At 41.2% G+C, this 16,169-nt stretch overlaps 1 protein-coding gene across 3 annotated transcripts in view; it reads left to right on the top strand.

Moving 5' to 3' along the window:
- The window catches only part of CDR2 (cerebellar degeneration related protein 2), a 124,631-nt gene extending 110,981 nt beyond the window's left edge, over positions 1-13,650 (top strand). For all 3 annotated transcript variants that reach the window (XM_078344882.1, XM_078344881.1, XM_002807405.5), the window contains 3 exons: positions 10,049-10,197; positions 10,455-10,619; positions 11,767-13,650. In XM_078344882.1, coding sequence (XP_078201008.1) covers positions 10,049-10,197; positions 10,455-10,619; positions 11,767-12,625 — 1,173 coding nt within the window. In that variant the 3' untranslated portion in view covers positions 12,626-13,650. The remainder of the gene's footprint in view (positions 1-10,048; positions 10,198-10,454; positions 10,620-11,766) is intronic.
- Positions 13,651-16,169: the final 2,519 nt, after the last annotated feature.

The following is a 16,169-nucleotide window of genomic DNA, read 5'->3' as shown; positions in this document are numbered from 1 at the left end:
AGGGAGGCAGAGGGGGCTCTAGCATCTGTTTTAGGAGGTTCAGGTTTAAGCCTTCAATTTTATTTGCAAATAGCTAGAGAATTTAGACATGTGAATTACCCCTCAGGTTCTGTTTACTCCATTATAGAATGGTGATAATCCTTGTACTACTTTGGTACAGGATTTTTCTGAGGGGATGAGATTATGGAAGCATATATATTTTGAACAGTATAAATTATTGCATAATTTACCAATGTTTTAAGAATTTTAGTAGTGAAAAAAGTCTTTAAAAAATGTTTATGGCTATATAATAGCTTTACATATGTATGGGGTGTATGTGACATTTTGATACAAGCATACAATTTGTAATGATGAAATCTAGGTAATTGAAATATCCATCACCTCAAACTTTAGTCATTTCTTTGTTGGGAATATTCTGTATCTTTTCTAGCCATTTTGAAGTATACCATAAAATATTGTTAACTATAGTTAGGAAATAACCTTAATTCTGAAAAAATAAATCCTCCAGAATTACTGGAAGAAACAGACTTTAAAAACAATCTAATTCCACAATTTTAATAGTGGGATTATAGGTGATTTCTATTTTCATATTCATGCCTCCCCCCACCAAATTTCTACAGGGGAGTTATATTACTTTCATCAAGGGAAAGAGATTTTTCAAAAGTAACAGGAAATATTTCTTTACTATTGTGGAAGTTGATTTTGATACTAAATTCAGAGGATTTAGGCTATAATCCTATATTTCAGGATAATCGCAACACTGCTTACAAGCCAGATTTCCACTTCATTTCTGTGTGTTGTTTTACTTGGGGTTGTTTCTGTCTTTCCCTGCATTCCAGGTTAGGATTCCATAATTGCAAATCGGTATTAATGTAATTCTGCTAACCTTTGTTTTTTAAAGGTTTGCCTCAATTGTAAAGGTGGCCTGTTTGTAGCTTCTGTGCATAGCCAAAACCTTGTACTCATAGTTGAGGTGACAGTCTGTGCAAATTCTTAGACAGATAAATCCAAGGCATTTTGCCTTTCATACTCTTGCTATAAGTTGACATTTTTGCCTACATTTCTGCTACCCCATGATCCCCTTCCCCCACTGTTAGGCTTCAGATGTCTCCCTTTCCTGTTTACTATGAGTCAGATTCATTGGAGGCTATGTATCAAAGAGAAAACCAGCATGTCAGCAGCATGTTTGTACCTTGAGGTGAGAGGTAGGAAATAAGCTAACCCATTTCCTTCTAAATTCAGAAAAAAAATGAATAGCAATGTAAGGGGTTCGAGACCAGGCCTTAAAGCTCTGACTCCATAGACCTGGATGTCTGGCCTTACCATCAGTACTTGCTTAAAGATCGCATCATTTTTCTTTAAGTTGCTGACTGGTTTTGTCAGACTCTTTTGTAGGTCCCCTATAACTGATTCTCAGAGAAGGGAAGGACTTTTCGGATTAATTTTGGTTTTGTATAATAAGATTAAGCTGCTACCATGTGAAAACAAGCTCCTTGCCATTCTTTAGATTGTTGTTAAAGCCAAGTCCTCTAAGACCAAAATATCAAAGTTCTTAAATGGTTTAATTGTGTTATCACAGGTATCACAGGTTTTTATATATCAAACAAGAACAACTTTCTCTAGTTTCTTAAATGGCCTTTTTGTACTTATTTGCATATTGACCTGTTTGTTAGGATGTTGGCTACAACCCTAACTTGAGCGTATCTTTAAGAGAGCAACAACTTGGGACCCATCTAGTAGCTGGTAGAAACTGTAACTCTCCCCTTCGGATTAGCAGGGGTGATTGGTGCCATGGGAATAAATATAGAGAAATAATCTATAAATGGAGAAAGAAGGGGAGAATTAGTGGCTAATAGGCTGTTTTTCCAAGAGGAGTATAATCAAAGTTCTTCTCAAAATCTTGCCGTTAAATTCCTCTTGGCATATCACAGTCTGAGTTATGCTAATAACACAGTTAAGCACAATAAGCTATTGTGAAGAAAAGTCTAGCAATTGTCACTTTGCCAGTATTTTTTGGTCCCTACTGTGTGTGAGGAATAGACTAGATAGAGCATTCCATTATTAGAAGACAACAATACTGGTCTGGTGAGGTGGCTCATGCCTATAATCCCAGCACTTTGGGAGGCCGAGGCAGGTGGATCTCCTGAAGTCAGGCGTTCAAGACCAGCCCAGCCAACATAGTGAAACCCAGCCTCTACTAAAAATACAAAAATTAGTCAGGCATGATGGTGCAAGCCTGTAATCCCTGCTGCTCAGGAGGCTGAGGCAGGAGAATCACTTGAACCTGGGAGGCTGAGATCATGCCACTGCACTCCAGCCTGGGCAGCAGAGCGAGACTCCATCTCAAAAACAAGTTGAATATTGTTATATTGTTTTGAGAGAAATAAATTTAGGATACCTTAAGAGTGGTGCTGCTTTAGACCTGATTTAAGGTGGTCTTTTTTTTTTTTTTTTTGAGACGGAGTCTGTGTTGCCCAGTGCAATGGCATGATCTTGGCTCACTGCAACTTCTGCCTCCCAGGTTCAAACAATTCTTCTGCCTCAGCCTCTCCAATAGAGTAGCTGGGATTACAGGTGCATACCACCTCACCTGGATAATTTTTGTATTTTTAGTAGAGATGGGGTTTTGCCACCTTGGCTAGGCTGGTCTCAAACTCCTGACCTCAGGTGATCTGCCCACCTCGGCCTCCCAGAGTGCCCAGCCAAGGGGGTTTTCTTTTCTTTTTTTTTTTTTTTTTTTTTTTGTTTGATACAGAGTCTCACTCTGTCACCCAGGCTGGAGTGCAGTGGCGTGATCTCAACTCACTGCAGCCTCTGCCTCCCGGGTTCAAGTAATTCTTCTGCCTCAGCCTCCCGAGCAGCTGGGATTACAGACACCTGCCACCACACCTGGCTGATTTTTGAGGTTTTTAAGTACAGACAGGGTTTCACCCATCTTGGCCAGGCTTGTCTTGAGCTCCTGACCTTGTGATCCATCTGCTTTGGCCTCCCAAAGTGCTGGGATTACAGGTATGAGCCACCATGACCAGCCCTAAGGTGGTTTTAAAAGGCTTCTGAAGAGGTTACATTTGAAATGAGGCCAGAAGGATAACAGGAGTTTGTAATCTTTCTTTGGTGCCATGGATCCCTTTGATTATCTAATGAGATCTTCAATAATCCACTTAAAATTCATTGAATTACAAAGGAAATCTGTTGTGAAATACCTATTAAATATTGAAAAAATAAGTTTGTGATATAATAATGCAGATATGTATTAATATTTAATGAGAAGATCTAGAAACTACCATGATTTCAAATAGTGATGAGAGTAAGCAGTAAATCAAGATTTCTGCAACTATAGTACAATATGAAAATATCTGTGATTTCTATTGGTGATGAATACAAATATACCTAATACTACTGGTGGTTCGTTGCCTCTGTCAAAAGACAAAATTACAACAAATATAGTATAAAGATGTTAATTGGCTTTTATTTGAGATTCTAAAGTTGGGCAACACCTCATTCTTATGAATGAGGGTTTCAGTGAGCTGAGCAGAGGAAGTTGGTTTTATAGACAGAAAAGAGCTGAGGAAAGCAGAAACGGAAAACAAAAAGTGGGTTGTTTCAAAGTTAATTTATCTGTAAAGGTTAAAGCAGAGGGAACTCCCTTATGCTGGCTAAAACTGGCATGTTTGGGGGTTTGGCTATTATCTCTTCTAATTTCTCAGAAGTCAGATGAACAACTTTGTTTTGGCTTGCTGACATGGAACTTTAGCACAAGTGACTCCATTTTGGTCTGGTTTGGTTTGTTGGGCGTAAGGCAGGGACTCAGTCCAAACCAATGGTCTCCTTTAAATTTTAACCCATCTATTAATAATTGAAAGAAATGCCAAATTTCAGTTAGAAGTCAGCAAAAATGAAGATGTAGCTGTTCAGACCCTTTAAATTCATCCAGGTTCACAGACCCTCTAAAATCTATCCATGGACCCTAGACTAAGAACTGCTGGCTTAGGTGGAGCCATCCAGGAGAAATGCATTCCCCCAGGATAGGGGATGGTAGAGTAAAGGCTCTAGAGGAGAGAGCCTCTTACCTTGCAGTTTGGCAACTCCAAAACTTTAAGTCAAAGATACCCTCCCCTAAGTGTGAAATAAATTTTAAAAAAATCCAATAGCTAACAAATGAAGCTGGAAAAAACCACTAAGAGACAATTGGGAAAATATTAACATAATAGATGTTAAAGAATTATTGATTTTTTTTCCTTAGGAATTGTGGTTAAAATGAAAAGTCCTAGAAATGTATGCAGATGTATACTTGAGTTGAGATGTCTTGGATTAGCTTTAAAATGATTTGAGGATGAGGAAAATAGGAGCTTAGAGATGAAATAAGATTGGCTGTATGTTGATAATTGTTCAAACTGGTTGATGGATACATGGGGGTTCATTAAATCATTTCTCTGCTTGTACATATGTTTGAGATTATTCACAATAGAAAGTTTTATTTATTTATTTATTTATTTTCGAGATGGAGTTTTGCTCTTGTTGCCCAAACTGTAGTGTAGTGGTGTACTCTCGGCTCACCGCAACCTCCACTTCCTGGGTTCAAGCGAATCTCCTGCCTCAGCCTCCCAAGTGGCTGGGATTACAGGCATGCACCACCACGCCTGGCTAATTTTGTATTTTTAGTAGAGACGGGGTTTCTTCATGTTGGTCAGGACGGTCTAACTCCCAACCTCAGGTGATAGGCCTGCCTTGACCTCCCAAAGTGCTGGGATTACAGGTGTGAGCCACCGCACCCAGCCTTTTTAATTAATTTATTTATTAGACAGAATCTCACTCTGTTGCACAGGCTGGAGCACAATGGCACGATCTCGGCTCACCGAAACCTCTGCCTCCTTGGTTCAAGCAATTCTCCTGCTTCAGCCTCCCAAGTAGCTGGGATTACATGCATGTGCCATCATGCCTGGCTAATATTTTTGTGTATGTATTTTTAGTAAAGATGGGGTTTCACCATGTTGGCCAGGCTGGTTTTGAACACCTGATCTCAAGTGATCTGCCTGCCTCTGTCTCCCAAAGTGCTGGGATCATAGGCATGAGCCACCACACCCGGCCCACAATAGAAAATTTTAAAATGCAGTGGATAATGTTAGCCATCTGTAGAAATTCAGTATTTGGGTGGACTGAGAAGTTAGGAAGGATCTCTCAAGTGAAATTAATTTCAGGGAATTAATGATTGTAAGAACATACCAAAGTGAAATGTTACGATGAAGAATGCCGATGTGGTACAGTTAAAATATAAGCTAATCTTAGTGGATAACTGCATCTAAGCTGAGCCCTAGGCAGGGAGATGGTGAGCATTAAGCTGAAGAGTTGTCATTGATCCAGTGAATGCCTGTGTCTCCTATATCCAAGAGAAAAAGATACTGGTCAGGGCAAGGGACTTCCAGGATTTTCTGTGCCCAAGTTTAACATTTCTATAAGTGTGACCTGTGGACTGCTTGTACTAGTATCACCTGGGTTTGTTGCTAAAAATGCAGAATTCTGTCTCTGCTCCAGTCTCAGCCTTTTGAGGGAAAGGGACCCAGGTTCTTACACTTGAATAATAAATCTTTAAGGTGGATCTTAGCACATGTAAAGTTTGAAAACTGTAGCTTTAAATTGTCAGGCCTCCGGGTCCAAGCTTGGACATTATAGCTTTGGTGACCCACATATACACCTCTGGATGGTCTCCAGGAGCCAGAAAGTCTGAAGTATATGTGCTTGGGTGCTCGCTTTGGCAGCACATATACTGAAGTAACCAGATGGCCACAAAGAGAAGTGAGACAACTGGTTCCTGCCTCAACTGATTGCTCTCCCCCTGCAACCTTCAACCATTGTTTCTGCTCAGCCTTTCGAAAATTCCCCCTCTAGACAATTAGGTTTCTCAAGACCCCCAACCCTGTAACTATGCAGTTTACCCCACCCTCCCCTCTGTTTGCAACTGATAGCCCCCACCCTTATGATACCCCTACCCTTGTGACTGTGCATCCCGCGATGCCCTTCCCCTCCCTAAAATAGATTATCACTTTTAACCATTTGCCCCAACCTTTGTAACCAGTCCCCTTTCCTACTCCACTTGCCTGACTCCTTTCTCAGACTTGGCCTGCTTGTACCCAAGCATGAAATAAAACAGCCTTGTTGCCCACACAAAGCCTGCTTGGTGGTCTGTTTACGTAAGTGAGGCACCTAACATAAATAAAGATGACAATAGCTCCTTATTGAGCAATTTTACCATCTGCCAAATCTCACCCTGAGTTCTCTACATATATTAACCTTTATATAAATTATATATTTGCATATGTTGGGGAGGAAAAATTTTTTTCCTTAGCTTCCATGAGTGCTTAGTTGGAAAGGCCCCTGTGACAAAAGATTAACAAGAGAAAAACAAGTTTATTAACATGTATATTTTATATATAAGTGTGGGAGATACCCAGGGAATGAGTCAGTCTCAAAGGCAGTTTTGAATTCCAGCTTATGTAGTATCTTCAACAAAGAATGCTAAGTTTTTAGAGAAGTGACCAGACAAAGGAGAAGGACTTTGTCTAGGGGCACAACTTGTGGGAAGGCAAATTAGTGGTGATGAGGCCCCTTAGCAAAGCTTGTTAGTGTGAATTCCTCTGGTTCTGTCTTCTGGCCCATAAAGGTCTAAAGTTGTCAGTCATTAACCTTTGTTATCCCTGGTAGAGAGGGAGGTGGTAGGAACCTTTGTCTTTATGCCAGTAATGCATGCTTTAGGGTGACATAGTCCAGTCTCTCCCACACACATATTCATCTTTACAGCCTTATGAGGTAGTTGATGAGGAGACCTCACCTTAGAAAAATGTGCTTGCTGTAGGTCACTCAGTTATAAATGGCAAAGCAAGCCCTCAAACCAGGTTCTGACTCCAAAGCCTGTGCTCTTAGCTACTATAGCACTGCCTCCTATTAGGCTCCTCTGATCCCATGTATTCCAGGACTCCCATTAATGAATCAGCCTTTCACATGTCCTTTGTGGGGCAGCTATGTCCTACATAGGGGATGTGAATGTTGTTGTCACTTGGCAGGAACTGCTCCTGTTGTATATTAATAAATTAATGTCTGGTTTATATATTAGCCTTTTTAAAGGAGGTTCTGAGTCCTAAAGAGTATTTGATAATTTATACTTGATATCAAAAAGCTTGAAACATTTCTGCAGCTATTAATGTATATATCCTTGTGATTCTAAGCCTTTTTTCTATTCCCGTGGAATCTCATCAGTTCCTAAGCGATTGAACACATTTCTGTCAATGGCAAGAACCTCCAACCTACTATGACATTGCGAACCAGAGGGCAGGATTAAGAGTCTCCTTCTTTAGTTCTGAAAAGCTTCATCCATGAGAATTAGTTGTTCATTTCCAAAGGACCAGAAGAAGCTGGTAGGAATTGAGGTGGTGAAGAATACACACAGGCTTTTAGAGACCCTGCTGTGTGCTCACCTCATTTCATTCTGCCAGTTCTACATGGTAGGTACTAACAGATTCACAACCACTTAACAATTCTGAACTCAAAAAGCTCTATAAAGAAGGTGTTTTTATTCCCCTTAAATTTGCAGCAGATTCATTTGGTAGCAGATCTTTACCTGAACTGATGTGAGGCTGTTTGTAGTCTTAGTTCATACTTATTGATGCAGAAATATTAATGCTTGATAACAGGGTGCTGCCCAGACCTCACGGGTGATATTATAAAGTGTCAAGTGTATGTTAAGTATCAGCATCATGTTGTCTTTTTAAAATTAAATTTTCCAAAAACACTTTTGGCCCCAAGAGTTTTAGATGAGAAAGATGAAGTTAAAGAGAGAGGTTAAGTGTTTGTTCAACCCTTTGCTGCTGAGTTATGTAAGTAGATTTGAAAACAAATCCATATATGCTTTTTTTTTTTTGATATGGAGTTTCACTTTTGTTGCCCAGGCTGGAGTGCAATAGCGCAATCTTGGCTCACCACAACCTCCACGTTCTGGGTGCAAGCGGTTCTTCTGCCTCAGCTTCCCAAGTAGCTGGGATTACAGGCGCCTGCCACCACACCTGGGTAACTTTGTATTTTTAGTAGAGACGGGGTTTCTCCATGTTGGTCAGGCTGGTCTCAAACTCCCAACCTCAGTGATCTGCCCACCTTGGCCTCCCAAAGTGTTGGGATTACAGGTGTGAGCCACTGAGCCCAGCATACTTTTTTTCAACACTTAAAATAGCAGCCTGTTGAGTGCCATTTAGCCCATTCTTTCAAAGTGTCTTAGCCTTGCAAATACTTGTAGAGTTGTAGAAAAAGTCTCAAAAAGTGTGTTGAGGGTGTTTTGTTTTGTTTGAGACAGTCTTACTCTGTTGCCCAGGCTGTAGTGCAGTGGCACAATCTTGGTTCACTGCAACCTCCACTTCCTAGGTTCAAAAGATTCTCATGCCTCAACCTCCTGAGTAGCTGGAATTACAGGCATGTACCACAGCAGCCTAATTTTTGTATTTTTAGTAGAGAAGGGGTTTTGCCATGTTGGCCAAGCTGGTCTTTAACTCCTGGCCTTAAGTGATCTGCCCATTTCAGCCTCCCAAAGTGCTGGGATTACAGGTGTGAGCCACGATGCGTGGCTAAGAAGAGTGTTTTTAAAGTCAAGTTCTGAGTCTTTTACAATTTGATTATCAACAATGCTTCAAACCTTTTCTCTCCTCTTTCTGGTTCTGTCCAGGGAAATACTGTGAATATTTTCTTTGGAATATATATTGTGCTTTAGTGTCTTCAGGTAGAACTGAGGAGGGGAGGGAATCAAGGTGACTTACACTGCAGCATTAAGGTTGGGATTATTCTCCTTTATCCTTGGCCATTTAGGAAGCAGTCTTAATGCAGGACCAGAATAAATCCTCTGATAAATTTCTCATGAATAAGGTGACAGCATTCTCATAAAATTAAAAATAACAGGGGTCTTTGAAGCATATTAAGCTAAAATACTTTTCTTGTCAAAGCAACATGCTTTTCATTTTTTTTTTTTTTTGGTCCAGAATGCCTTGCTCAGAGAAATTGATCTTTCTTCCAAGTTAAAATCCTCCACGTTAGACTTTCTGTTAAATGTGATGTTTTTGCTTAAATTTTGATCACGTTACATGCTTTTAAGGGGTTATTATGTCTCACTTTAGATTTTTCGGTTGAATATTTTATGCATGATATGCTTTGGAAAATTAGCCTCACGATGCACTGGGGTATTGGTGAGCATCAGGGGAGCTAAGTCTGTAAAGGATAGCCTGTGCTCATTTCTTATGAAGACGGAGTTTAATATCTTCTCTTCTTAAAATAAATGTGATATTGTGGTATAATAAAAATTAGTATTTGGTCTTTGTCCCTGGCATAGAGCTTCTAAAACCCTTGGAATTTCCTGATAGAATGAGTTCTGGTCACCAGAGGAACCAACCACATGATTAGAGGTGTTAGATATATCAGTCCCAGCCCCACAATCTCTGTGTAGAGGGAACGGTTGGAGATTGAGTTCAGCCACCAATGGCCAATAATTGAATCAATAATGCTGATGTGAGAAGAAGGCCTGGAGAAAACTGAAATGGGTCTAGGAGAGCTTCTGGGCTGGGGAACACATGGTGATGCTGGGAGGGCAGTGGGCCCAGAGACGGAGACTGTATGCCAGCCTCCACCCTGACAATAGTTGGTAAAGAGAATCGATGTTGGAATAGCAGGTAACTTTTGTTTTTTTTTTCTTTTGAGATGGAGTTTGTGCTCTTGTTGCCCAGGCTGGAGTGCAATGGCACAATCTCAGCTCATTGCAACCTCTTGCCTCCCAGGTTCAAGCAATTCTCCTGCCTCAGCCTCTCAGGTAGCTGGAATTAGAGGCATGTGCCACCATGCCCATCTAATTTTTATATTTTTAGTAGAGATGTGGTTTCACCATATTGGTCAGGCTGGTCAGGTGACCCACCCGCCTCAGCCTTCCAAAGTGCTGGGATTACAGGGTGACCCACCATACCCAGCCAAGGAATAGCAGGTAACTTATCTGTTTGTGTCACCTGGCCCTGATCTTCTCTTACAGTATCTGACCAAGCAGGTAGAGCTTCTACGGCAGATGAACGAACAACATGCAAAGGTTTATGAACAATTAGACGTCACAGCAAGGGAACTGGAAGAAACAAATCAGAAGCTAGTTGCTGACAGCAAGGCCTCACAGCAAAAGATTCTGAGGTAAATTTTCTAGAATCTTTCAAGGAAAGCCTAGGGGGAAGTTCTTTAGTATAAACTAGAATAGAACATGGCTGCAGTGGGTTTGGGTCAATATGGGATAAGGTTTAATTTAATTCTTTTCGGAGAATGGAGATTAAATAGACATCCTTTCCAATTAAGAAAGCCCCGTGTGAGTGGCTTGTACCTAATCTCTCCTCACTGCTTTTGCCCTTGATTGAATATGACAAGCAGCAGTGGCTTCTGTCTGTTCCTCACAGCCTGACTGAAACGATTGAATGCCTGCAAACCAACATTGATCATCTCCAGAGCCAAGTGGAGGAGCTGAAGTCATCTGGCCGAGGGATGAGGAGCCAGGGCAAGTGTGACCAGGAAAAAGCTGCACCCAGCTTCGCATGTCTAAAGGAGCTCTATGACCTCCGCCAGTAAGAGCCTGTCTTACCCTGGAGTTACAGCAGGGACTGTCTCATGTCAACACATTCTGAATTCCAGTAGATTGAAAATATCATTTGAAGAAACGTCACTTAGCTATTAAGCTACCACTGGTTTGAACAAAAGCACTTAAACATATAAATTGTAGAGTTCTTGGATATTAGTAATTCTCATTTTGAAAGTCTTGGAGCACTTAGTGCTTTTAATGTGTTAAATCATAGTTTAAGATGAATTTCTTCTAATAGACTATAGATTTGAGAGTTGTGTTTTACATTAGAGTGAAGAAAAATAGAAATGTTGGTGAAACAAACATTCAAACGAACAGGAGGTTTTTTGCCTTTATAAATTTAAGTTACAAGTCTGAATCTTTAAGAAGTATTTATGGAACACCTGTTGTATGGCAAGCTGTATGCCAGACCTGAGGGATGGCGAGCAAAATAGAGTTCCTACCCCTGTGATCTTTCAGTCTAATGTAACAGCAGATAAGCAGATAAAAACACAAATAAATAGTCATGCAAGCTGCCTCAGACTGAGCAGGAGAAACCAGGTGGTTCCTTTGGTGGGACTCAACCTTGGCTGCTGTGTATCAGATCACCTCTGGAGTTTTTCAAATTGCAGATACCAACACATTGCCTCAGGCCTAAATCAGAATTTCTAGGTGGGGGTAAAAAGCTGCCCAGGCAATTCCAATGAACCTTCCTGGTTAAAAATCACCATGGCAACAGTGATTTGTTGTAGTGATTCAACCATAATTACATATTTTGAATAATTCAGAGAGCCTTCAGAAACACTCAGGCCAGGTGGCCGACAAACTAGGTTGGAATCTGTGGGTAGGGACCCAGGCACCAGTACTTTTTAAGGCTCCCCATGTGAGGTCATTGTCATACTGCTGTTCTTTGGGAATGGATGTTCTCTAGTACTTTTAACATTAAAAAAATATTAGTTGCAAAAATTAAGTTTGCCTTCACGTGCTTATTTACCAGCCTCACACAATTCCATTTTAGCCACTACTCCAGTGTGGCTAAAAATCAGTCACTGTCACAGCTCTTCAAATATATTTAGTTGAAAAAGTCACCGGTCTTCCTTGCTGCATTCTTGGTGGACCTGTGTAATATATTCTTTCAACATTTTTTTCCCTAGACACTTTGTGTATGATCATGTGTTTGCTGAGAAGATAACTTCCTTGCAAAGTCAGCCAAGCCCTGATGAGGAAGAAAATGAGCACTTGAAAAAAACAGTGACAATGTTGCAGGCCCAGCTGAGCCTGGAGCGGCAGAAGCGGGTGACTATGGAGGAGGAATATGGGCTCGTCTTAAAGGAGAACAATGAACTGGAGCAGCAGCTGGGAGCCACGGGTGCCTATAGAGCACGGGCGCTGGAACTGGAGGCCGAGGTGGCAGAGATGCGACAGATGTTGCAGTCAGAGCATCCATTTGTGAATGGGGTTGAGAAGCTGGTGCCAGACTCTCTGTTTGTTCCTTTCAAAGAGCCCAGCCAGAGCCTGCTGGAAGAGATGTTCCTAACTGTGCCGGAACCACATAGAAAGCCTCTCAAGCGCAGTAGCAGTGAGACGATCCTAAGCAGCTTGGCAGGGAGTGACATCGTGAAGGGCCATGAGGAGACCTGCATCAGGAGGGCCAAGGCTGTGAAGCAGAGGGGCATCTCCCTTCTGCACGAAGTGGACACGCAGTACAGCGCCCTGAAGGTGAAGTACGAAGAGCTGCTGAAGAAGTGCCAACAGGAACAGGACTCCCTGTCACACAAGGCTGTGCAGACCTCCCGGGCTCCGGCCAAGGACCTGACTGGAGTGAACGTCCAGTCTGAGCCTGTCACCAGTGGCTGGGAACTGGCCTCTGTCAACCCAGAGCCCCTCAGTTCCCCCACAACACCTCCAGAATACAAAGCATTGTTTAAGGAGATCTTTAGTTGCATCAAGAAAACTAAGCAGGAAATAGATGAACAGAGAACAAAATACCGATCACTCTCCTCTCATTCTTAATTGAACCTCTAGCTCTACTACTAATTTGCCTATTGCCCATCAGGTCTCTCTCCCATTCAGACAAGTGTTTGTACACTCCAAAACCTGATGTTGCTCATGATATTTGCCTCATTGCTTTGCTTATTTAGCACATGCATACAATGAGGAAAGTAGGTGGCTACTGATCAGTTCTCTGATTCACTTCCATTTAAGCTCTCTAGGAAATCCTATGACAAACTGGCCTCTGGCTGGTGCACTGAATAAAACTTCAGTTCTTGAAAACGACCAGTGGAGGGAAGAGCTATACTTCTGTAGAAGTAGGCCTGGAGTTAGTACAGTATGGGGTAAAGGGCCAAGTTGGAGCAAAGCTAAGGCAATTCCTATTGCTTCCTTGGGCAAAACGATATAGAGAGCTGTCAAATTCTAATATCTTTTGCAAACACTGTTTGAATACTGTGAATTCATTAAGAAGAATGTTTGAGAGAAAGCAGGGGTCTAATCCAAAAGAAATGTCATTAACAAATACTCCAAGTCCTTGAGTTTTGTTATGTCTGAACTAGTTGAACTGTGACTGACAGGTAATCTTAATATAGCCAAATCTAACTGAATACCAAAATGAGCTGGCAAATTTTGGTTTGATCCAAGTTAGCTTGTTAGCATACGGCCGTAGAGGGCCTCTGCCCTGCATTCAAATGTTTTTACTCAAAGCTCTAGACTTTGGGATAGGTGAATATGTAAATCTTTCATCACTTTTTCAAATTCAAACTAAAGGGGAAAGATCAAACCCCTTCCCCTTCTACCTGTTTTCTGAGCTGGCTGTCTTGCCAGCCACAAGCTGCTCTTGCAGAGTTCTTAACATTCCTGTAAATGTCTTGACTTGTTGAAGAAATTCCTGTCAACTACTTTATTAAGCAGTATTGGTGTTCTGACTGTGGAAACATACTTATCCTCTCACTTGTTTACTTTTAATTTAAAACTATTTAAGAACTGAGGTTCTGATTATTGTATATATTTTTCTAAAAATCAAATAAAGCTACCTATGAAAATGAGCAGATGGATCTACTGTGTCTTTTAGCATAAGCCATTTCACTCTTAATAACCAACTGTTCAATTTTTTTTCTTCCAACAAATATCACTGGGAAGATTTACAGTGATTTTTTTTTCCTATTTTAAGTACAGTCTTTGGGTTTGTGAAACTTAGTAGTACAAATTCTGCTCATATTGCTAAATGTTCATTAAAACTACTCTGGACAAACATTTTCAAATTTATACACTCAATTTTCACTATTTCAGAAATGTCAGACTTGGTTCTGAATTGATAGCATTTGACTAATTGATTCTCAAAACATTTGATCAGCCATAGCAAAGAAACTATAATATTCAAACATTAAAATGGGCATTGAATCTAAATTACTTTGCTTTTGGATTAAGTTTTTAAAAACAGGTAAAACATCTTTTTAAAATTTTTCTTTGTAAAGCAGCGGTACGTAATTTTTTGGCACCAGGGACTGGTTTTGTGGAACAGTTTCTTCCACAGTCCCAAGATAACAGGGGATGGTTTCAGGATGAAACTGTCCCACCTCAGATCATCAGGCATCAGTTATCATAAAGAGTGCACAACCTAGATTCCTCGCATGTGCAGTTCACAATAGGGTTTGGGCTCCCTGTGAGGATCTAATACCACTGCTGAGCTGACGGGTGGGGGAGCTCAGGCGTAAATGGGAGTGTTGGGGAGCAGCTGTAAAAACAGCTGAAGCTTCACCCTGACCTGCTGCTCGCCTCCTGCTGCGCAGCCTGGTTCCTAATAGACCATGAACTAGGATTAGACTACAGCCTGGAGACAGGACCCCTTCTCAGTCCATTTCCTCCCTGAAATCAGCTATTTACCAGTTTCATGTATATTCCGTGGTTTGTTTTTTTTTTTTTTTTTTGAGATGGAGTTTTGTTGCTCTTTTTGCACAGGCTGGAGTGCAGTGGCGTAATCTTGGCTCACTGCAACCTCCGCCTCCTGGGTTCAAGCGATTCTCATGCCTCAGCCTCCTGAGTGGCTGGGATTATAGGCATGCACCACCCTGCCTGGCTAATTTTGTATTTTTAGTAGAGATAGGGTTTCTCCATGTTGGTCAAGCTGGTCTCCAACTCCTGACCTCAGGTGATCTGCCCGCCTTTGCCTCCCAAAGTGCTAGGATTACAGGTGTGAGCCATTGTGCCCAGCCCTCATGTATAATCTTCTAAAATATTCTGTGCATAAATTAGCACAATTGCTATGTTTGTCATTCTGCATTTTTATGCAAATGAGCATAGGCACTCTTCTGCATCTTACATTTTTATTGAGCCATGTATCTTTGGTTGATGATGTACATTCCTTTTAGTAGCTACGTAGTATTCCAGTTTATGGATATATAATAATTTGTTTAAATAGTACCTAGTGAGCAGATTGTTTCTAGTCTTTTGCTACTACCAAAGAAAAAGTAATGAACAGCCTTATGTGTATCTATGGCCATTTGTGAGTGTAAAAGACAGAAGTAAAGTAAAAAGGCATTTTGCCATTACTGTCATCCAGCGTTTGATACTCCTATTAGCAATGGATGAGGATGTCTGTTTTTTCATACTTGTGCCAGGAACCTTTTTGACCTTTGCCAAACTAATAGGAGAAAAATGGTGTTTTCCTTGTAGCCTATGTTTGCATTTCTATTAAGACTTGAATATTTTTTAATCTGTGAGTCATTTGTAGTCTCCTTGGCCAATTTTTTAAAAAAGCACTAGTACTTAAGAAGATGCATGCAGTTTTGTAGTTAGAAGTTTGAAAATGTTTTGTCACAGACTATCTTAATTTTTATCTTGATTATTTTGTTGTTTTTTTTTTTTTTTTTTGAGAAGGTCTTGCTCTGTTGCCCAGTCTGGAGTGTGATGGCATGAACACAGCTCACTGCAGCCCTGGACTTCTGGGCCCCAGCAGTCTTCCCACCTCAGCCTTCCTACTAGAGGTGTGTGCCACCATGCCCAGCTAATTTTTTAACTTTTTGTAGAGATGGGATTTCGCTGTGTTGCCCAGGCTGGTCTTGAACTCCTGAGCTCACGCAATCCTGGCCCTGCCTTTGCCTCCCAAAGGTAACTCCAAAGGCAACTGTATATGAATTTTTTTGGAGGGGGTGGAGACAGCATCTCATTCTGTTGCCCAGCCTGGAGTACAATAGTGTGATCTCGACTCACTGCAACCTCCACCTCCTGGGTTCAAGCAATTCTCATGCTTCAGCCTTCCCAAGTTGAGTAGCTGGGACTGCAGGTACGTGCCACCATACCCAGCTAACTTTTTGTATTTTTAGTAGAGATGGGGTTTTGCCATGTCTCAAACTCCTGGCCTCAAGTGATCTGCCTGCCTCGGCCTCCCAAAGTGCTGGGAATACAGGTGTGAGCCACCACACCTGGCCACTTTCATGTATATGAATCTTTAACATGTCTTTGTGTTAGAGAATTATTTGATCCATCTGAAGTCTATCCAGCATCACTTGAGATGCCACTCATATTAGTACTAAATATCTATGTGAATTTTAACCTACTTCTG

The sequence above is a fragment of the Callithrix jacchus genome, chromosome 12 (assembly GCF_049354715.1).
Source record: "Callithrix jacchus isolate 240 chromosome 12, calJac240_pri, whole genome shotgun sequence".
Lineage (NCBI taxonomy): Eukaryota > Metazoa > Chordata > Mammalia > Primates > Cebidae > Callithrix > Callithrix jacchus.
The sequence above is the reverse complement of the archived record's forward strand: the minus strand, read 5'-3'. Positions and strand labels throughout refer to the sequence as shown.